We start from the raw sequence: 23323 nt of genomic DNA, 5'->3' as shown, positions 1-23323 counted from the left end.
CTCCTCGAGGCTGCAGATATGTCATCCAGTTCAGCTTATGGCATGTACTGCTAAAGCCTTACTCCTTTGGATGTTCTCCTTTTATTTCTCAGCATTAAATTAACCCCATCTTGCATCACCAATATTGCACGCTCCTCTAATAATAATTCCATATTCTTTCTTCTCCACTGCCCAGTAAAAGGCAGAGGGAATCACAGGCTGTAGTTTTGCTTGCATTTTCTTTAGCAAACGTGGGTTTTTTTCCTTCAGGTTGAGTTATTTTTAACCTGGCTCAATTCCCAAATTAGGTCCAGTGCCTGGCAGCAAGAGCAGTTATACCTGCGCACTTGGGAGGAGCTGGGGAGCACATGGAGCAGCTGCAGGAGCAAAGGCTGGGGCCAGCACTGCTGCTGAACGACGGGCTGTTGAAATACAGCCCTGTCTTCTGATTTTGACAGGCATTCACAAAGATGTGTAAGAAATTGTCCCAAGGCACACAGGAGCCATGGAGGCTGCTTAGAACAAACTGCCAGTCTTGGGAATATATATGATTTCCCAAGATTTGTCCTCAGCCTACCTCATGCAGACAGCCATTAGCAGAGAATGGCTGAATTCACTCTCTGCCACTTAAGTCACCCTTTTCCCTTCTGCCAAAGGCAAAGGAAGAAAGCACAGGTATAACAGCATAGACAGCGCAGTTCAAAGTGCAAGAAAAGGCTCCAGAACTTACACAGTCTCTGGTATCCCCTTGATGAATCCTGAAGAGGGAGACCTGATCCTGTGGTGAGGGTAGCTTGTCCTTCAGCAAAAGGAAAACGGCAAAGACAAGCCACCAGTTCTCCAGGAGCTGCATCCCGCCCAGTTTGTACTCTCTCAGGTTAGAGAGAGCTGTCAGGAGTCTGTAGGTACCTTGTGGGTACAGCGTGGGCCCCCAAAACCTCAGCCCCTAAAACGCTGCAAGGTAAGGGCAAGGATTTTTCCCTGTGTGCTTTTGTGTTGTGACAAGAACCAGCTTGGCTGAAAATCACAGATATGAGCTGCAAAGCTGTGGCTCTCAGGAGCTCACTGAAGTGTGTCTTGCAGAAAAAAATAACAGCATTAATTAGCTTTAGCAGGAACAAAAACAGAGAAGCATTTTGGGACACAATCCTTTAACCCTGAAACAGAAAATTCCCACTCCAGGGCAAGTGGCATTGTGAAGACTTGTTCTGGGTTTAATTTAATCATGTCAAGAGAAAAAGATGGTTAATAGCTATAAAACTAATGCCAGAGGTTCCAAGTCCTGTGCATCAGAGACAGGTAACTGTCACCTGAGCACAGTGATGGTTTAGACAGTACAGCTGGCTGGAAACAGGAGAATGCCATACAATCAGTATCCCCCTGGCCAGCCTGGGAAGGAAACAAGGTTTGCTGAGAGCTGCAGTCATTAGCTCTGCTGTTACTCTGTAATTGAAAACAGTGATTTGGTTTCTGGGATCAGTTTCTCATAACAAGATTTTTATTTCCCCAAAGCTTATTTACTTTTCCAGGTTACTATGCTTCTCTGTAAGCCAGATCTCCCAAGGAAAGCAAATCTCTGAGCGATCACAGATAAAATCCTGATACTTAAAAATGCTTCCCCAACAGCAGTGAAAAAAAAACCCTGCAGCCTTTGGGAAAAAAAAAAACAAAAACAAAACCAAAAACAAATAAAACCCAAAAAAACAAACCAGAAAAAACCTGGTGTGAATGGGTTAACAAAGAACAAGGTCAGCAGGCTCTGTGGAGGCATTGTCTGTGCTGGCAGCTCTGACAGCAGGTCCTGAACCTCCCCGAGCCTGCGCTGACTGCAGATGGCCCTGTCCCTGTGCTGCTGCGCTCCTCTTCTCTCCGCAGGGCTGACTCACTGCAGCGCTCCCAGCCACGCACGGAGCACCAAACCAAAGCACCATGGCTGTGCCAGCACAGCCACTCCCTTCCCCTCTTCCAAACCACCGAGTCAATCCCTGCCAGCTGGGACTGCCCTCTGAGCTGCCATGCTCCTGGCAGTAAAGGAATTTCAAAAACCCCACAGGTCCCTCATATTCTTAATGCCCCGAATCATTTCAGAAATATGCTGATGCAATAGTAACAGTGAAGGACTTGAAATGTGATTTTTCAGCCAGGAGTCATCACGGAGGATTCAGAACATCACTGAGGGCTGAGGCAGCATGTGCAGACCGTTAATTTGACTCTGGGTGTATCTGCAGGTACTTGGCACAAAATGATCATCCCCCAATCCACGCTCAGCCCAGCTCTGTTCTTCTTGCATGGGTTTATGTATTAATGACAAAGGCTTCATGTTCCAAGGCATGAAGCAAAATGCCATTGAAAGGATCTTCCCTGCATCGGTTCTGCGAGTATCTATTAACTGTCTCGGCACGATGTCACCAACCTACAAGGGACCTTAGGGTTGACTGGAACAGGGGGCCTTTCAGCCGCTAATTGCTCTAGGAGGTGAGAGCAATTAGCTGCTCTCTTAAATGAAATTTTGCTCACATTCTTGTCAATTGGCAGAAAGACTGGCAGTAGGGTTCCCTTATAGAAGGTAAAACTGGATGTTAGGCATATTTGCAGCACCAGTCAGGACCTCTCCTACCCTCCCACATAATTTAACTTGCCAAATTCAATTCCTCTCACCAGAACTGCAAGCTGGATGCAGCATCCTCTCCAGAGCCTGGGTTTGGGATTCACCCCCCAGGTGCAAGCTGTCAGACTGCACCAGGAAGGCCCCTCTGCAGTCAGTGTGAGACACAATTAATCTAGAGATTCCATAAACCTTTATGACCCCTGGGGAAAGCCTAATTCGGAGGTTTAGTCTACTATTTTTGCTGATGAAAAGAATGACTAAAACCATTCAGATTAGGAATTTCTCTCCCCCCCCCCCCCCCCCCATGCTTCAGCAGGCATACATGAGTTTCCTTCAGTCAGCTTACACCTCTGTACAGCCCTACCACCATCTCTGCTCTCACTGCTGGGATGCAAAGCCCTTCCCAAGCCAAATCAGCCCAGCCCAGATCCAGCTCACTGAGAGGTGACTGCAGAGAGATCAGGGCTTTAGCAAGCAGCAAAAAAAGTGTAATCCCATTCCTTTGTTAATAATTACTGTTGACCCTGACAGGATGACGGGCTCATAGCTACAGTCTCCTGAACACCCAGAAGGTGCACACAGTGGCACCAGGCCTGGGCTAGGCAACATCCTTGTCAGGTTAGAAGCTCCAAACAGCTTCAGTGAACTCCTTATGTTCTGGCCACAGCTCTTTATGGTACTTGCACCACTCACTGAACAGGTACCTAGGTGAAACATACATAGGCATTTTCAATCCCAACCAGGTGACACATCCCTCCACATGTATCAGCTTGGTTTGATGCCAAAGGCACTGCTAGCACCAGGTGTCTGAGTAGAAACATTTTGGCTTGGACATTTGGCTCTGCTCCCCAAGATACAGACTTGCCAGTGTTAACTGGGACCAAGCTTTACCACTGAAATGGTCCAACACATATTTCCCATATAAGCTTGGCAGTAGTCAAATCCTCAGGCCAGAGGAGGCTGCTCCAGCACTCAGTATCTGCAGCAGCAGAATCTCCCAGCTCAAATAGTCCTGTGATTTAAAAGATAAAAATACAAGTTCTTGACTGAAGCCATTTTGTTGATGAGACTATTGTTGAGGTACTTCAGAGGCAATTACTGTTCACAGTACAGCTTCCAAGCAGCTCAGCTTCTGCAGGGCCAGCACAAGGACGGGCTGCTTGTTTCCTGACAAGGTAGCTCCTCTTGGTCACAGGCTGCAGCCTGCACCCTCCTTTCTCCTTGGCCCTTGGTGCAGGCTGCAAACTCCCTGATCCCTGGTTACAGAGCATCACACTGAGCCAGATGTGATCAAGGTGAGCACAGCCCTGCATCCCTGCTCACCACAAATATGGCCCATGGCAGCAGCTGGGAAGCACACCGGCATGGCTCAGGAGAAAGTTGTGGCAGAAGTGGCAGCATCACTCCGGCATGCTGCCCAGTCACTTCAGGAACCTGCCTTCCTCAAGGGACCTCACCCTCTTCCCAAAGGAGCATCAACAGCTGGAAATCAGAGCCAGGGACGCATTACAGCAATGTAGTGAGGAAGTTTTATTTGGAAACATGGTAGAAGTTTGTAACCCAACACTGGGTGCACGACTGATGCCGAAGCATACGCAGTTACTATTGAAACACCGGAGTGTTTCGGACAATTGCTGTAATAAAACACAAAATTCTCATACTCCAATACCAGGACACTACAGCAATCTTTAGAATCAAAATTACATCCAAGGAATTCTCTGCACTTACAATTGACCCCACAGTGTAATCTACCTATATATAAGATTAATATATAGCATGGGAAATTGAAAATCCTTGCTCCATAGATGTATGAACATGTCAAGTCTTTTATAAATAAACATCCAGTGAAGAGAAAAAATTACATTTCTAGTTCATATTTATACATAAAATACTAACAGCAATGGGTGGAAAATTGCACACGGGCCACCCCAAGCCATGCAGCAGGCTTGGAGCAGCCCATCCAAGTTAATATTGAAGTACACACAGGACAGACGAGTCACTAACATATATTGCGCATTTACAAGAGATCAACTACCAAATTGGGACAACTGTACACATTGGAGAAACCATTTTCATTCTGGAGCTTTTTTTTTTTGTTAAACGTAGATTTGTTACATCTCTTTACATCATACTGCAACATTTACTTCGTGGAGAGGATAAGGGCAACAATGAGGCCATAGAGACCCAAGACTTCAGCGAAGATCAAAATGAGGATCATCCCCACAAATAACCTGGGCTGCTGTGCTGTGCCCCGGACACCTGCATCGCCCACAATGCCAATGGCAAAGCCAGCAGCCAGACCGCTGAGACCCACGCTCAAGCCAGCACCCAGCTGAAGGAAACTCCTGTGGGACAGAGATGGAAGAGTTTCAGTGGCAAGGAACAGGACACCCAATCTTAAGCCCCTAAACTCTTTCAATAAGCCCAATGTGTCCCAAAGCAGATGCTTAACTGACACTCCCAACTCTGATACTTAAAAAACAGGCAGCAGTGAAGGATCTTCACCTGATGTTCATCTGCGGCTCACACACCAAACTGAGTTACCAGGTTCATCTGGCCACCACAGCAGGCTCAGTGTGCTGTTGGAGCAGCACTTACTAGCACTTGCAGCAATGCCTGTCCCACAGTGCTGTGCAGTCTGTTAGTAGCTGCTCATCTCCAACCTTGAGCAACCTTATATACAGCCACAGCACATCCAGGTGTCTTGCACTGCAGAAGCTGGGCAGGAATGGTCTGGTTTTCCATGAAGGAGAGCAGCTCTAAGGAGCAGAGCCTATCAGTGCCTGCCCACCTGGTAATTGCACAGGACCATTTGGAGTGTGTTGTTTTAGACCACGTCTTGTTAGGCCAAGCACATTGCTCATAGGTACAGCCTGTACAGCAACAGAGGTACCTGTCACACTTCAGCAGCACTGTTTAATTCCAAGAGGGCTCAATCACACCAGTTCCAGCTGTTCTCAGAAGCCAAGAGCAGATTAAGTTTCAGACTGTAGCTGCTATAGAGACCTGATGTATAGCTCAAGGATTGATTTACCAGCACACAAACCAAAAGCAGTATTAACTATTCACTTGTATCTCCCAGGCATTTAGACAGTATTGGAAACACTTGTGCATCCAGGTCTAGAGTCTGGCATCGTGACACGAGTTTTGTCTCCTATCCCAGTGCTGCCTGTACACAGTTTCTTTCAAGTCAGAGCCCCACCACCTGAGCAGTGGGATGCCCGATTGATCTGCGACAGCCACAGCACAGCCAACTCAGCAGGCAGCTCCACTGGGGCTGAGACATCCAGCAGGACAGCTGGAATCCAGCCCATGCTCCTAAGGCTAACCCAGCAGAATTTAGCACTGCCCGCGCTTCCAGGGGCCTTGAGCCAAAACCACCCACACACAGACCATCAAACTGTGACAGGACAGTCTGAAACAGAACCGCCAGATACAGCAACTTACTTGAATAGCGTGATCTCAGGTGAGAGGGCATTGGCAATGAGCACTGCCACTACGAGGCCATAGATTGCTATAATACCCGCCATGACCACAGGGATGATGGACTTCATGATCAGCTCAGGCCTCATGACAGACATGGCTGCAATACCTGTGCCACTCTTTGCTGTTCCATACGCAGCTCCCAAGGCTGGAAGAGAAAAAAATGCATTAGACACATCCTCAAATACCATTTCCTTCAGTAGGCTGCAGTTAGAATAGCTAAGTCAGCACAAGGAAGGATTGTGCAAAACACAGTCACTTGACAGCCAGGAATACTACCCTAAGGGATGAGGAAGTGACCTACCCAGAATCCTATTTCAAAGATGAGTAAAAGATGCTGTTCAAACACTACTGATAGCAGAACATCTTCCCAGACCAGCTTCACTGCAGGGCACACCCCCAGCAGCTATCCATGCCCCTGCTTAGGGGCCAAAACCCAAAGTCCCAAGGGGAACTCCAGTGTTAGTGCCCTCCCAGAGTCCACACTGCAAGGCTCAACAAAGCACATCTGAGTACCCCAGCAGAACACAGCTGTGAGCTGGGCCATCTGAACCGAGTTCAGATCCACAGATCTCTTTCATGGGGCCTGTTCTCCCACAAAACCCATTTCTCTATGCTTTGGCTCTGGAGTTAAATGTGCCACTGCAGCTTCGTCAGACACACGGAGAAAGAAACCAACTCAAATATTACTGCTCCACATTCATTCCTTGGAGAAGAGTTCTGGCACACGGAGAGGGTGGCCTCATGTCGGAAGGATTCAGGTCCAAACACTTATCAATCCAACCACTGGAACCACAAAGGAGTTTGGGTTGTAGGTTATAGAGGACCACAACCACCTTACACCTAAGGTTTACTCATCATCTCCGTCAACACTTGAGCAGAGACCTGCACAGAATGATAGGCTTATCACCTGTACCTGAGACCTGCTGGAAGAGTACAAAACACTACCCCAAAGTAACTTCTGCCTTGAAAACATTGTATTAGTCTCACAGAAGCTTCCTCAAATACCTCATTCTTTGATTCTGCAGTACTTGAAAAGACACCTTCCAGTCTTACTGAGGAGTATTCTGGGAACTCCCCAGCTTCCTACCGCATTCACCATCACCCAGAGATGACATGCATGTCAACTGCCAGCCAGGAGTAAGTTCTTGAAGCAGCAGAGATAGGCACATGGAAGGGCAGGCAATCTCCTTTTCTGACACCACCAAGACTGGCTTCAGAGTTCAGCCTTTATTTGGCAAGAAAATGTTCTTGTATCTGTTCTAAAAGGCTGCTGGAGTGTATTTAAACCATGGGCATTTAAAGTCTTTGTACTGTTCTGAGACTTAATAGTTGAGTTTGCTCCACCCACAGAGAACTAAGGTTTCTCCAAGGGAGACCTGCCTGTTCCACAAAGATCTGTAACTGCCTTATGTCACAGGCAGGACATGAAAAGGACACTCACTCGTCAGCTTGAGAGCAAGAAAAGTTTATTTTGGGAAACTCAACTTATATAGTTTTTGGGATTTGGTCAAGGATTGGGGGACGAGAGGAACACCCCTCTGACCCCAGTGGTCAAACCTGCAGTCCATCACAGAGAGGAATGCAAAAACAATCTGCTTGCTTATGTTTCAAAGCATGAGAACTCCAATACAAGAACGTAAAACAAATCAGAAGGCTGAAAATCAGGGCGACAGCCTTACACCGGTATCCAAACGTGAGATTATACACCTTGTCCCAAAGAGTTGTTGGGAGGTATTTGAAGGAGTTTGCATATATGTTTTCCTTCTTCTCACCCAGCACTCCTATAAAGCCCATCTTTGGAGCCATCCTCCGGGCTTGGCACTAAAACTCCAGGCCATTCATACAAGCAGCACTGCTGCACTAACACAAGGTTCATTCCAAGAAGGAAGTTCAGTTTCAGTTAAGAAAACCTGAAGGGAAAGTCTCATTAACTACCAATTTGTTCTGTGCTAGCAAAGCTCTTGAACCTCAACTGGCACCAAGTGATGTAAAGGGCTGTTTTGGGCAATTCAAAACTAGTACCCAACCTAGAAAGCTTGAGCCATGACCAGGTTCTATCTGCAAATATAAGATGAACCTGGAAATTAGCACATGGACTTAATCAGCCATTTCAGTGATGTCCTGTTTAGGGTCTAGCCCTCAGGAAGTCCAGAAAGAAATCAGTGACTTGAACTAGGAACCATTTCTGTTGGATGAAGCATGTTCTAATGGATGGAACTAAACCTGAATCCTGGTTCCACTATCTACCCTAGGTACAGAATTTAAGGGAAACCACTTCTCCTGTCTGCAGTCTTTTACAAACCTCTCAAAAAATGCAGAGGCTCATAAGGGAAGTTCACCATTTAAAAGCTGTATCAGTCATCACTTCCTCCAAGCATGAAGCTACTCGAGGGTGTTGCAATTAAGGCAGTGGTGTTAGAGAAGGTGATTTTGTAACCCATTACAGAAAGTCAGCTTGCTCAAGCTTCTGTGGAAGGGCAGTGCAGCACAAGTTTCTCAGCTCCCAGTTAAAAGCCCAGAAGAGGTGAGATCTTATGCCTTAAACTTGTTTTAGACACAGTTCAAAAGAAAGCTTATGTTCACCAGTCTTCACATGACAGTCCAAGATGTCACTGACGCTCCACTGAACTCCCACTGGTGGCCACACAGAGCTTGGCACATCTGCTCCCAAGGAAGCCTTTATCACCACCTCAACAAAGAGACATCTCCAGCACCTTACAAAGCTTTACAGCACTTTACTAGCCTGGTAAGTTATCCTTGCATCTTTGACATTATCCCAGTCTTACAGGCAAGGTGGCAGACAATAACTGCTTCCCACCACAGCACAGCCACTCAGTTTTGGCCTATGGATACCCTGGACAATGTTCCTGCATACCTTCACATCTACCTTGCAGCAGCTCTGAACAACTGAAGCATGCATGCTTCATATGCTACATTTAAATATCCCTCACTGATTGGAAGGACATGTTTTCCAAAATCTTGGTGAACAGGGTTTGAGGAGATCTCTGTGGCATACACTGGAAGTGGGGCAAGAGCTGTACACCTCTGCTACACACCAAGACTCTGGGTTTTGTGTCAGCTCATCCAGCTCCCTCACCTCTAACATACAGACCATGTGAGCTCCACACACTACCACTGAAGAGGTAGACCTGTCAAAACATTTACCTGGCAGGTGGAGAAGCACTCCACCTATCTAGTTCACCAGAGAAGGAATTCACGTTGGTCTCCGACCAGGACCTGTGCCATTTGGAAGTTCAATGGTGTTACAAGAGAGAGAAGTTTCAATGCACACCACTCAAGACCACCTACTCCCAGTAAGCCTGTTTCAAAGGTTAACTTCCTTGTGAAATACTTGATTTACTCCTTGAACTCACAGCCCAGAGTTGATTTATGTACTGGCCCGGGGGGCAAAATGCCCTCCCTCAGGGCTGAGGATATGCTGCCTGGCACCTCACCACAGCTGTCCCTTTAAAAGTGATAGCAGAGGGAGTGAGGCTGTGCAGCTCCAGGATCAAGTATAAGCTAGACACTCACTTGCCAGATAAGCTGTACTGTCCAAGACTGAAGACTGGTCAGTCTTGCCACTGCCACATCTTTCCATAGCGCTCTCCCAGCATCCTGCTCTTCAGACCAAGGGCAGATCCAGCATCAGACCAACCTTTTCCAGCTCCAGCAGGTGACTGTGCTCAGTCAGGTCACACACCAAGAAGAGTAACCTTGCAGTTAAGTCAGATGCAAGTCACCCCCTTGATAAAGAAAGAGGCTGTGAGGAGCCTTCCAAGTCTTCAAAGGAGATCCAGTTTCACCAGCTGACACATTCAGACAAGCTCAGCCCAGGAACAGACTCAGAACCAGCCACATACACACCAGTAGCATTTAGTCTGTTCAGAGTCAGGGATTCCTCCCATGTCCCACCATGTTGAAGCAGATTTCCACACAGCACATGACAGATTTCCAGAGCACTAACATGCAGAATTCCCCTACATTAGAAGTGAGCTAGTAATAAAACTCAGATTTCCAATTAGGATACCACTGGTTATCATCACAGCAAGCCTGAAAGACCATTTGGGACAAGGACTTACATCTGGAACATTTTAAAACTAATCATTATCAAATGGGCTGCCCTCTGCAGTAGGCAGGCTTCCCTGGGAGCAGACAGACACCAATCCACCAACATCTATTCATCCTTGAGCAGGTTCTTCTTAAAAGGCTGGAGAAATGTTAGAGGGGACATCCAGGTCGAGTACAGTCCTTGCTTTGCCATGCCAGAAACCTGGGCACTTCCAAAGAAAACAAACTGCTTCCCACAGGTTGGCCCTGCCCCCTCCCACCCCACCACATTTAACAGCTCTACCTCAGGTTACAGTAATGGATACTCTTGGAAAAACTCTGTTGCTCTGCCCAGGAGCATCAGCACAGAACAGACAAGCTGTTAGGGGAACTGTACTGGAGCCTATGCAAATTCCCATCACACTGGCTGAAACCTGTTCCCCAATAAAAACCTGAGGGGTAAACAGGGAAGCTGCCCTACAGGAAGCTGTAGACTGAACCCTTTGGTGAGTCACCTGTTTCAGGAATAGGGACAGCTTTTTGCTCTTCCATAATATAATGAAAGGGTGTGGGTATTTCCACCAGGCCTGGCGCTGCCAGCCTACAGCATTATCAGAAATTCTCCACAACTGGCAGGCCTTTGACTCTTGGGTCAGTACATCTGAGAACTTAGAAAACCACCAGCTCCTTGAGACATTGCGGTGATAGCAGCAGTCCAAGGCAAAAAAAAGGATCTGCCACTCCACCGTCCCAGAGCTGCTTCAACTGGCACTCTGGATTGTCTGACACAGCACACAGAGCTCTTTGATGTTCTAAGTATGGTAAAGCACTTACAGCATGGAGCACAGGCTTGTCCTGCAAGCAGCAGGGTCCATCCAGCCACTTGTTACGTATCTTTACCATCATAGAGGCTCCCTCCCAACACCTTAAAGGCAACCTGTCTTACCAATCGGGTGACCAGTGTATTCCAGGTACTGACTGGCAGAGCAGTGTGGTACACCACTTAGCAAGACCCTTTCCCAACCAGCAGGTCTCAGGGGAGCACCCAGCCGCACCCACAACTCTGCTGCCCCACTGCTGTGGCATGGGACAGCCCGGGTCCCCTGACTGCACCCAGCACACACTCCTGTGGCCAGAGCAGCCTGACCCAAAGCTGTGTGCTCACAGGATTCACAGTCCAAAGGAAGCAAGTGCTGCCAGTTACACCTTACTGGAGAAGCACACACTGCTGTAAACCACTCTTTCAAGGAATACCCAACAGCCTGGTCAGGCTGGGATGTTGTTCACCTTGCAATGTCTGTGTGCAACCAGTCAGGCTCTGGATATGGAAGAGGCCAGGTGTAGGAAGGAAAAAAAGAAGCTGACCAAGACATCCTGAGGCACCTGTCATCCATATCCACTGCTACTCAGAGTGTTTCCACCAGATGGGAAGCACCTGCAGGCTGTGTAGCAACTCCAGGGTGACACAGGGATCCATCAGGAAGACACAGTACAAACAGCAGCATAACTGCTTAAGCCACATTCTACAGAGCCCATGGTTTATAGTGATGTTCCAACTCATTTTCAGATGTTCCCAAGACTGGCATTTACTGAGAGGAAATGATGCCCTTGTTGAGATGCCTTCCCCCATTCTCAAGCTGTAGAAATATCGCCTACCTCACTTCTGTTACAGCACTTTGGTCTTAGCCATCCACTGCTTTACCTGCTGTTAAGGACGAAGGCTTAAGCTAATCTCCACTGCAGACAGTCTGGTAGCTCACACACCTGCCCACATCACAAGCACCCTCGTTTGGAGCAAAAATTACCTTGAGCTGCACTCTGCCATTTCATTTTTTACCTGCAAGCAGCTCTCCTGTTCCACCTCCCCACCTCTTAGACAGTATTTTGGGAAGCACAGATGCCATTTGCCTTTGAGTATGCAAGTTGTTTATAGTCATGATGCCTTCCAGAATCAGACTGTGCAGGGCTGTCAGCTGCATCAAGCCACGTGTTCTGAGCCACCTATTTCACCATGGAGGTCCCTTAAAAGCCAACCAACTGCTATAATATCCAAAGTCCTCGTTTAAAAGAAAAGTACTATTTAATTGGTTCTGCAGCAAAAATTAGAAGACACAGGACTAATTTAACAGTGCTGACTAAAGTTCTCTTCATGAGGAATCTTCCAGCTGCTTGGCAGCACAGCAGGTATTGAAGGCACTGAATGCCCATCTGGAGTTCAGGCCTAAGGACAACTCCCCTCACCATGGAGGGCTCAGTGGACACACTTGTGACAGCTTTGAACAGAGCACCAGAACACACAGAACCAGACAGCTCTTCCCAACACCACACTTGTCCATTCTGGTGTGCCCAATCACATGAAAAAGTTACAATAATTTAATCATTCGACAGCACCTGACCCTGAGCCACCACATTTCACACATGGGAAATAAGGAACTGCAACAATGAGAACAAGTTCTAATCTGCAAATACCCAGACAGGCTCAAAGATGGCCAAGGTCACAGCAGCCTGCTCTTGTCTCTTGCTGACCAGAACAAGTTCTGCTATCTATTTACCATCAGCCAGTAATGCTCACAGATCACACAGGACTGCTCCAAGTTGCTTGTTTTCACATCAAACTAACCTGGACAGTACAGAACCTGAACATGTTTACTAGAAACATGTCTTGGAAATACAAGCTCCACAAGAATGTGATCTTTAGATACAGCATGAGTCAGACATGATCACTGCACTAATTAACACTGATCCAGGACAATTTTAGAGTTTTACACTCCTTGTCCAGATTTAGCTCCTTACTTCAAAATCAGGGTTTTCTTTTTTAACAACTAAAATCAGAAGATGTTGTGATGCCACATGCCTCTTACAAAAGCTACACAACACTACAAGTTTTAGTTTATCCTATGTTAACATCTCTGCCATATTGCCTTAGAAATACAAACCACTTCACTGAACGGTCACATCTAAGAAACAATTTCCCATCAACAGTATCTATAACCTGTTGTCCAGCACCTGAACCCATCACTGGCCCTGGCAAGAGTACTTGCATGGCTCAGACCTGCTGGTATTACAACATTATTGGGGTCAGGAAAGGCCTCTGAGCTCACTGAATCCAGGACTACCTGACACTGCATCAAGGACCTTTCACAAAACGGCTGCAGCACGACGGATACCAAACCTTCACCAATACAGCTTAAGGACTGACTTTGCACTCCTCTAGTCAAACCCTCCCCTTGCAACCTCACCACACCATGCAGTCATGCTGCAGCTTCTACGAAAGGCTTCTCTGCTGGTTCAGACACGCCAGCACCACTCCAAGCTCCTGTTAAAGCACTGACTCTAGTCCGTATCCCTCACTGATATTTCAGATGAAGCACACTCACATGTCACAAATCTGGTGTCTAACGGCATACAAGCCATGTTCTTTTGCTCCCAAAAGCCATTCTGCAAGAGGAAACCAGCAACTCCTTCCTTGAAAAGGAAGCTCACTATTTAGGACCATTTTGCAAAATGCAGTGAACCGCTGCTATTTTTTTGCCCAACAAGTAACTAGGCCTTAGTTTCTTCCTCCATTATCTTCAGTAGCCAAGAGGCAGGTGGGTCAGCAGTGCCAACTCTGGTTCCTATGGCATTTCAATCACAGAGTTTTCAGGAAAATTCTTACCTGTCAAGCTTGAGTACAATGCCTGAAATCCAAGGTGGCAGCCCATTGACTGCCCTCAGCATGAACATCTGCATCCCACCACCAGGTACAAACTAAGGAAGACTAAACACAGCCAACCAAACTTTTGTTTTATCAAAAATTCAAGTCACAAACACAGCTGGTGTGGAATCAGTCCATGGTGCCCACACCAGCATGGCTAGACAGCTTCCTCTCAAACACTGGTTTTAATCCACTGTCCACTTGGCTTTTGCATGATTTCATCTCCCACACCCATCAAACAAGAGCAGCTTTCCCAAAGCCATCCTGCAGACCCAGCCACCATCCCAAGGGCTATATTAACACAATGAGATCCCAAGCACCTCAACAACGCTTACACAGCTTGAGCTAGAACCAATTCAATACTAGAAGGGAGCCAAATGAGGTGGGAGATGAAGACCAAACAGTATGTTCACAACCGTGGAGACATGGGCTAAAGCCTTCAGAAGGGAAGGCCATATTGGTTCCTAATAAGTTTTATTAGCAATTGCTGTGACAGCTGCATTTGGGAAAAAAAAAACAAACAAACAAACAAAAAAAACAGCTGAAGCCTTCCCCATGTTACATCCCAAAGGGAACAGCAGGTCTGCACCCATCAGGAAGCAGCAAACACTGTGCAGCAACAGCAGTCACCTTCTGCAGGAGGTTTAACAAGGCTCTGAGAGACAAGGCATTAAAGAATAGTCTTTCTGGTGCAAACCAGCATTTACGGTCCCTACATCTGTGCTCCATCAGTGGGGAGAGCGGTGCCGCAGGATGACCCAATTTACACCGCACTGAGCTCGCTGCCTGGCGACGCAGAGGGAGGGCCATGGAGCAGGGCTTCCCCCGTGCCCCGGCATCCCCGTTCCACGGGGTAGCTCAGGAGCTCGTCCACTGCCTGCAAGGACATCGACGTGTCTAAGGCGTCGGACTGCCCGCCAAACGACCCCACATTTATGTTCAATCCTGTTAAAAACTGGTCTTGCGTTATCCGGGGAACGGTTAAAACACCAACCACGGCCGATTATTGCCAGTCGGAGAACCGCCGCCGCGGAGGCCAGGGCGGGCAGAGCCCCGGGGACAGCCAGCGCCACCGGCACAACGCCCCCGCCCGCCACAGCGCCCGGAGGGGCCACCGGGGAGACCCCGACCCGCGGCTGCCCGGAGGAAGGGGGTGACGGCGGACGGCCCGGGCGGCGCCGCCGCCGCAGTCACATGGCCCCGGGGGCTCCGTCGGCGGTGACGTCACCGACGCGGACCCTCCGCCGCCCCCGGGAGCCCGGATGGAGCGAGGGGGGGCGCCCCCGGGCCCGAAGAATTCTAGCCCCCGCCGCCGATGGCGCCCCGCCGGGGCAGGGGAGTGGCGGGGAAAGAGAAGCCGCTTCCCCCACACCGCGCTCCCCCTCCTCCCCGCCCTCTCCCCGGCCCCTCCGGTTGCCGGTCGGTGCTCACCGCTAAAGACCATGGCGGCCGAAGCGCCCATCACGGCGAAGAAGGAGGCGTACTCGGGGCTGGTGCCGGAGGACATGGCTGCGCGGGCCGGGCCGGGCCGAGGCGCCGCTAGAGTGGGAGCTCGAGAGGGCGGGGGAAAGGCGGAAAGTTCCGCCGCAGCGCCGGTCCTCGGCGGGCAATGCTCGGCCACAAAATGGCGGAGGCGCGACGGGAGCGGGCGGGGCGGAGGGAGCTGGGGCGCGGGGCGGGCAGCCAGGGGACCCGGGGCGCGGAAGCTCCGTCCCGGCAGGAGTGACGGCGGCGTGCGCGCTGCGCCCTAAATACGGCCTCCGCAGGACAAAATGGCGGCGGCCCGCCCGTCACGTGATCACACCCACCACCCCCACCCGCCCCGCCCTTGGCGCACACCACGTGCGCGGCAGGGGGGACGCCCGCCCGCACGCTCCGCACGTTTCCCCCGCGCCCCAGTCCCGTTCCCGCGGCGCGGCCGCCGGCGAGGCCCAGCGGCGTTCGGGCTCCCCCTCGCGCCCCCGTTCGCGGCGGCGGCCCTTGGCCGTGCCGGCATCGCGGCTCTGATCCCCTCCCGCGCTCCCCCCTCCGCGCCGCCGCGGTGAGCCCGTCCTGCCCGGAGGCCGCGGTCCGCTGAGCGTGATTCAGCTTCATTAGCATAAGGGGCGTGTCCCGCCACGGCCCCGCCCGTGGGGCGGCGGCTCTGCCCCCGGCTGGGGATGCTGGTGTGCTCTCCGTGTGTCCCGTGCCCCTGTCCTGTGTGTGCGTCGTGTCCGTGTGTCCCATCCCTGTGTCATGTCCCTCTGTCGTGTCCCTGCCGCACCGCCCGGCCGTGTCCCCGTTTCCTGGCCCTAGGACGCGGCTTCTGCCGCCTATCCCCGTGTCCGTGTGCCGTGTTCCGGTGCCGCATCCCCCGCGATGCATCCCATGTGCCATGTGCCGTGTTCCCCGTGCCATGCCCTGTGTCCCGTGTGCCATGACCCCAGTGCCACGTCCTCCACAGCACATCTGTGGGCCATGTACCACCTGCCCTGTGCTTTGCCTGCATCTGTACTCTGTTCCCTGTCAGGGCCCTGTCGCCTGAGCTGTGGTGACCTGTCGTGGGCTTCCCACGAGGCATCAGCTGCACCCAGGGAGCCTTTCGGGCTTGGGATCCCCTCTAGGGGCTTCCAGCCCCTGCACTCCACATCCTCCCAGTGCCCAGTACCAGTAGCATCTTTTGGAGATCTACTTCCATCCATCGATCCTGCTCCCTTGGATTTGACAACCAGCCTGTGGCCCATCCTTTCCCCCGGGCTGGAGGATGGGCTGGGTCTGAACCGTGGTATCATCCCTCCATAGGCTCTGCCACCTGCTCTCTCATGCAGGCACTCCCTTGAGCCAACCCCATCCCAAAACATCCCAGTGGGATGCTCCTATAGCCTGTCCTGGAAGGGTGACTGGTACCATTCTGTTACCCAGGATTTGGGGGGTCATTAAGAGTTCCTGCTGCCACAAATCTCAAAGAGCTTTCCATATCCCAAAACACCAGATCTCTTAATTACTCAAGGGCCACCTGCCTTTTCCCCCATATTGCCACTTTTTTTGACACCTCAGCCTTGTTAGAGCCCACAGGGAAGACGAGGACAGGATTTACTTTGGCAAATTCTTTGCTGCTGCTTGAGCACAAAGGGTCCTGGCACTGCAGCAGGCAGAGGTGGCTGGCGTGTGCTGGGGACTGGCATCAGGGCACGCTGGTTCTGAGAGGGAGACTGTTTTGTGGCAGACTGTCACCAGGTCTTCATGGGGACATCCAGCACATGGTCCATGGCAGGGGTTGGCTGGAGGCACAGAGAGGAGGAGTGGGCTGGGGGTCAGAGCCACAGAGGGGGATCCTGTCCTGAGCCCTGACAGAGGTGGGTGCAGGGGCTGTGCATCCCATGTGCGGAGCACACTGCCACTGTCACCACCACCATTGCCACCAGCACTGTCACCAGCAGTACCACCACTGCCATCACTGCCACTACCAGCATCAATGCCATCCCTGACACCGGCATCCCCACTGCCACCATCATAATTGCCACCAGCACCACAAACATCATCATTGCCACTACCATCACCACTCTCCCCACCGCTGCTTTTCCACCCTGGGACATGTTCTTTTTCAGCGTTGTCATCGTTGTCATTGCCCTGTGATGGTGGCTGTCACTGCAGTGTTTCCAGCAGCTCAAATGAACCTTTCACTATCACAGGGACAATCCCTGCCTCTAGGGCCCAGAGCAGTTGGTCACTGGGTGAATTTCTCACCCCTCAGGCCACTGGCAGCATCAGCAGTTTGTTTACCAGATTTGGGCTGGTGAGGGGAGATGGGGCCTGACCTGTGGTGCCTCATTCCACCCTGGCACTCAGGTCTGTGTCCTCCTGGTGTTCACGTGGGCTGGCTCTGGCCATGTTGCCACCAGCCCTCACCTGGAGTGGGCATATCTGCCAACACTGTGCCCGGCCTGGCTGCAGTGAGAGGACCCTGCAGGGTGCAGAGCCCAGACAGAGACAGCATCCTGCCTGGCAAGGATAAGCCCAGATATCTGTCCCATGGAATTTATCCATGGGTGATGGGTGCTGTCGTTTTGTTGGGCAAGAGCTTCAAAGCCCCAAGGACTCCAACAGACTGAAGCAACACCAGAACCAATATTTGGAGCAGAGACCTAGGGCCCAGGGTGGATTTTAGGGGCCCCTAAAGGGTGCTGCCGTCTCCTCCTCCTCCTGTGCCAGCTCCACACCAGCCACAGCCCCGGCCCCACTGCCCCTCGCTGGCTGGCGGCTTCCCAGAGATCATCCAGCCCCATCCCCGCTCGTCGCTCCATCTGCCGGCAAGTGGCCATCCCGGTGAACAAAGAGCTTCCTTGTAGCTGTGAGCTCACGAGTTGTGGCGGTGGTAAGCTTTGGGAATGCCATGTCTCCGGAGAGGCTGAGCAGTGGGGCCCTGAGGGCCGAGCTTCCCTCCCTCCACCCTTTGGAACTGGGGGACACTGGGAGTATCTTTGCCCCTGCATTGTAGTCAAGCACCTTGAGCCAAACCCTCTTCTCCTTTCTGCTCCTCCTCTCACGCTCTTCATTTGGGACTCACTCAATCCCTCTGGGTCTCAGTTCTCCAGCAGGTCCAATGAATTGTTTGGGTTCCACCTGAAATTGCTGATTCACAGCAAGGATATTTTTTTTTAAGCTCTTGGCAACAAAATTTCCTTTCAAAACATTGCATTTTACATTTTCCCTGCCGCATGTATTTATTCAGCCTCCTCCTACCCACGTGGAGCCATGGAAGTCATGGTGGAGTGAGCGTGGCTCCCACTGCACATCCTGGTGCCAACATTCTTAACAGTTTGCACGGAGGGAAGGTCTAGGTGCTGGAAACAAGAGTATCCTCCTCCTTCCACCCACCAGGGACTGCCCAGTCCTCCTCACTCTCTCCACACCACCCTAGACTGGCCAGGCCAATAGAGGGACTGCGTGCCAAGCATCCTACTGAGATGCCCGAAGAGCCACATTGGTGGCCCAGGTCTGGCTGTGACTGGTGGAACGAGTGGACACAAGGATGCACAAAACCCACGTGGGCCAGAGGAGGGGAAGGACTATTTGGATACTAGTGACAGCACGTGTGACCTCGCCCGGCTCTGTGTCATGCCTGGTGAGTTGCAGCAGGTACCCCTAGAGTAATTTAGGTCCTTTTCCACAATACTGCTGTTTGAAAGCACCGTGGCATTCCCACCACCAGCAGCACTGCTGCTGCAGCTGCACCTCCCGGCCCCTGCAGACCCGGGAGCAGCAGCATCCTTGGCTGGGGGCTCTCAGTCAGACCTGGCTCTGTTGTGGCCCCATGGTTGCTGCACACACCCAGCCCTCCCCAGGATGTCATGTCCCCCTGCCACCCCTCAGCGTGGACACCAAGGCTCTCATGCCAGTTCTGCTTCTGCCTTGTGGAGGTTCAGGGGTGTTTCTTCCTCAAGGAAAGGGCAATGGAACGAGGGAACAAAATTCCGTGCAAACTGGGAGGTGAACACAACATCAAAGGCAAAGAGCCAGAGCCTGGATGCAGAACAACCTGAATTCCTGTTCCCACAGCAACCAGCGCTCACCCCCTCGCCCCGGCGCCGGGCGCTCGCCAGGCTGACACCAATGCGCCCACGTTTGCCAGGGGACATGAGGGTGGCACCTCCAGTTCTGCCTTTTCCTTCTGAGCTGGATTCACCCTACAGCATGGCATGGCACCGCACCAAACCAAACCCAGCCTAAGAGGGATTTTGGGTTGCCTGTTCCCATGCCAAGAAAGGAGCAGACGGACGAAGTGGGCGTTACAGCATTTGCAGGCGATACGTGCCACTGCCTTTTGGGGGGTATTTTCTGAGTGGCCTTCTGGCAGATGACTCTCCTGCCACCCTGGGCCTTGTCTGTGCATGGACCAAACATCCTGGAGAGCAATTCCAGAGGACTCCAGCTTCTGTCAGCTGCTTCCAGTGAGTAGGAGCTGGACACTGGCTGCTCCATGCTGATGTATGGGGCTCCAGGGCTGCTGACCTGCCTTGACCCAGCTGGTTTTGGGCAAGTTGCAGAGCTGTTTGTCAGGGGATCTGTTTCTAAAAGCCACAGCAATGCTGGCAGTTTTACCCATGTTATGAAGCAAGGTGGAAGGGGTCTGGAAAGCCAGCTGGGAGCACCCTGCCCCTCCAGGACAGGTCTGGGTACAGAGGTGCCAGCATGGAGTTGCACTGTTGCAGGACAGAGGTGCTTTGGCAGAGAATGCTCTGGTCCCCTGGGTGCCATGAGAGAATTTGGTATTAAGGTGTTAAAAATGCAGCTCAGCTCAGGAGAAGCCCAGGTGGACTTTTGGTCTGGAGGTCTGATAGACTCAGTGGTGCTGAGTTGATGCTGGGATTGGGAATGAGAAATGCAGGTCTGGCAGTGGATGTATTGCTCTTGGCCATGGCAGCAAGCACTGGCCAGCCATGGAGCAAACCCTGTGGAGCATTTCCTCATTCAGTGTTTCCTGTGGTCTCAGGGAAATCACAGGGCAGGAGTCATGGGCCTTGGGGGCCCATCCCCTCTCACCTCCTCCCTCCCTGAGTCAGGACTTTGGGACATTTGCAAATGGCGTTTCTCTTGCTCTACTTGGGTCTTAACTAGCTGATGCCCACCCTGAAAAACCCTTACCTGGGATTTTCCCAGTGCTGGACTTCCTGATGATGCAATCAGCAACCTCCTCTCCTCTCCTCTCCTCTCCTCTCCTCTCCTCTCCTCTCCTCTCCTCTCCTCTCCTCTCCTCTCCTCTCCTCTCCTCTCCTCTCCTCTCCTCTCCTCTCCTCTCCTCTCCTCTCCTCTCCTCTCCTCTCCTCTCCTCTCCTCTCCTCTCCTCTCCTCTCCTCTCCTCTCCTCTCCTCTCCTCTCCTCTCCTCTCCTCTCCTCTCCTCTCCTCTCCTCTCCTCTCCTCTCCTCTCCTCTCCTCTCCTCTCCTCTCCTCTCCTCTCCTCTCCTCTCCTCTCCTCTCCTCTCCTCTCCTCTCCTCTCCTCTCCTCTCCTCTCCTCTCCTCTCCTCTCCTCTCCTCTCCTCTCCTCTCCTCTCCTCTCCTCTCCTCTCCTCTCCTCTCCTCTCCTCTCCTCTCCTCTCCTCTCCTCTCCTCTCCTCTCCTCTCCTCTCCTCTCCTCTCCTCTCCTCTCCTCTCCTCTCCTCTCCTCTCCTCTCCTCTCCTCTCCCCTCCCCTCCCCTCCCCTCCCCTCCCCTCCCCTCCCCTCCCCTCCCCTCCCCTCCCCTCCCCTCCCCTCCCCTCCCCTCCCCTCCCCTCCCCTCCCCTCCCCTCCCCTCCCCTCCCCTCCCCTCCCCTCCCCTCCCCTCCCCTCCCCTCCCCTCCCCTCCCCTCCCCTCCCCTCCCCTCCCGTCCCGTCCCGTCCCGTCCCGTCCCGTCTACCCTGATCTAATCCCTTTCCCTTCTCATCTCTCTGTCCAGGACTTTCCTATCCTATATAAACCCTCTGACCTTCCCCTTTTCCATACCATGCTTCTGTGCGAATGCAGCTAGGAAAACATCTACGTTCCTACAGTTTCTTCAGCTCCTGGGAATGGTGTGGAGACAAGCTGCGTTTTTTCTGCCATACTTTTCCTAAAATGCCCTCTCAGGGGCCTCTCCAGGACCACACTGTGTGGGGCTGGTCTTCATCCTTCCTTCCACAGGGCATCCATGCTGGCTCCCGGCACTCAGCTGGCAGTGGGATCAGCCAGGGCTTCCCACGAGGAGGTTCTGCAAGGTGGTTTGAAAATAGCATTTATTTGCTCTGGGTTACCATAGTTACTGGTGGAAGTCGTGCGGCTCCTGCTGCTGGATTGGGAGATTCTCTCCATCGTGGCATCACTGTCTGGTTCTACCTTCACCCATGGAAAAGGCAGGAATTTCTTGGGCATTGGGTGGGCTCTGCAAGGGATGCCGCCTTCTCCCTGGTACCCTTCAGCAACCCACTGGCTGCACCTTCAGTGCTGTTGTGGATTTTCAGTCCCCAGTCACAGTCTGTCTTGCTAGGAAAAGCCAATGTGGTTTTCCCAGCACAGAGCCTGTCCCTACACTTCATCTTGGAGCTCTTGGAAGTAGACACTGAGAGCCAGCACACCAACATCCCACCATACTCCACCCCCGGTTTTTGGGAAGCTGGTCTGCAAGTGGGGGCCTGGAACAGCTGACATACACTGGAGAGGCAATTTTGGAGACATGGTGCTTGGTGAGACAAGGATGCAATGAGGGAAGGACACTTGGTGGCTAGGAGCTGTGTGGGCTGTGCTCCAGGGCTCCCTGCAGAGACACCCAGAGAAGTGTCTCAGGTTAGTCTGGCACTGGAGCCTTCCAGCCAGGGGTTTTTCTCTCCAGGGGCTTGTGGGTGCAGGCAGTATTTGTAATCTTCCCACAGCCATGGCAGGCACCACCCCACAGAGAGAGCCCTGAGCCAGCCTGGGATGCCACTGGAACTCTCCTGTGGATATTCTCCTCCTGCCTTGGTGTCACCAAAACTGCGGGAAAAACAAAAATCCTCCAACAACATTTTTATGTTAGAGAGTCAAGGCAGTATTTTATTATCTGTCCAGGATGTCATTCCGGCCAGGATGTAACATAGAAATCATCTCATCCACACATAACCCGGGTGTGCAGACAGAATCATTCCATGACACATGCTTTTACAAGATTTTCCCCAAACTTTGTACAGTCAAAACCCATAGAGGTGCACTGTTTCGAAGTTCATTGGTCCAGAGTTGAGTAACCCCCAGTATTCAGTTTCCCGTTGTATCTGAATCTCCTCATCTCCGATGTTAATTGGATCTTCATTCTTCGATTCTTTTGAAGTCCTTTCCGGAGGAGATGACTCCAACTCTGCCAGAGGGAGAGTCTGGGGTAGATGTTCCCTGGATGGCCCTTTATCTTTCTGGGTATCTATGAGCTACTTCCAGTCTGTTGGTATGTTAAGCCCATCAGGCCTCACCTAGAGAAACAATGCCCTGGAAAGAAGCTTCAGTTCCCTTCCCCCGGGACAAAGGTGAACAAAGCTGGCTAAAGTTATATAGAAATATTTTTTTAACTGGTATGTTTTCCAACACTGGGAGCTGCCCTGGGGACACAGGGAGAGGAGCAGCTGGGGACAGGATGTGGCAGGACAGATCCAGGCCCAGGGTGCCACAATCTTTTTGAAGATGGAGCTGCTGGCAGATGCTGAGAATGGGCACCCACAGGGCACCAAGGAAGGGAAGGATGTTTTTGGGTCATTACACTCAGTTTTGGGGAGAAAATCCGGGTTGGTGAGGGCAGAAACCTTCTGCTGCCTGTGTGGGAGCTGCTTCAGAACCATGTGCTGGGCTGCTCTCAATGTGTCCTTTGTCACTGAGCTGGGACAGTGCCATAGCTCTGCCTCCACAACCTGCTTCTTCTCTGTGCTGCCAGCTCTCCCTTTGCCCATGGCCCTGGCAGGTAGGGAGGGAGATGAACCCTTGGCTGGCTGGCAGAACAGCACCTTCCTGCAGAGCTGCTGAGCACAAGGTGGTGAAAAACCGCTGCTGC

At 51.6% G+C, this 23323-nt stretch overlaps 1 protein-coding gene across 1 annotated transcript; it reads right to left on the bottom strand.

The window, feature by feature from the left end:
* Positions 1-4093: 4093 nt before the first annotated feature.
* Positions 4094-15596, bottom strand: ATP6V0C (ATPase H+ transporting V0 subunit c). The gene is made up of 3 exons (XM_066198264.1): positions 15252-15596; positions 6035-6218; positions 4094-4932 (listed from the first exon to the last, which is right to left on the bottom strand). Exons 1-3 carry the CDS (start codon positions 15325-15327, stop codon positions 4728-4730), a joined length of 465 nt encoding a protein of 154 aa, XP_066054361.1. The 5' UTR covers positions 15328-15596; the 3' UTR covers positions 4094-4727.
* Between the last annotated feature and the right edge of the window lie 7727 nt (positions 15597-23323).

Source organism: Chamaea fasciata, unplaced genomic scaffold (assembly GCF_029207755.1).
Source record: "Chamaea fasciata isolate MVZ Bird 193981 ecotype frontalis unplaced genomic scaffold, bChaFas1.0.hap1 SCAF_16, whole genome shotgun sequence".
Taxonomy (NCBI): Eukaryota; Metazoa; Chordata; class Aves; order Passeriformes; family Sylviidae; genus Chamaea; species Chamaea fasciata.
Note: the sequence above shows the minus strand (reverse complement) of the source record. Positions and strands in the feature narration are given on the sequence as shown.

Excerpts from the sequence above, each read along its gene's own strand:
- ATP6V0C (XM_066198264.1), bottom strand. The coding sequence starts at position 15,327 with ATGTCCTCCGGCACCAGCCCCGAGTACGCCTCCTTCTTCGCCGTGATG. Across the intron at positions 6,219-15,251 it reads GGCCGCCATGGTCTTTAGCG|CCTTGGGAGCTGCGTATGGA; the intron begins GTGAGCACCGAC and ends TTTCTCTTCCAG. Across the intron at positions 4,933-6,034 it reads CCTGAGATCACGCTATTCAA|GAGTTTCCTTCAGCTGGGTG; the intron begins GTAAGTTGCTGT and ends TCTGTCCCACAG.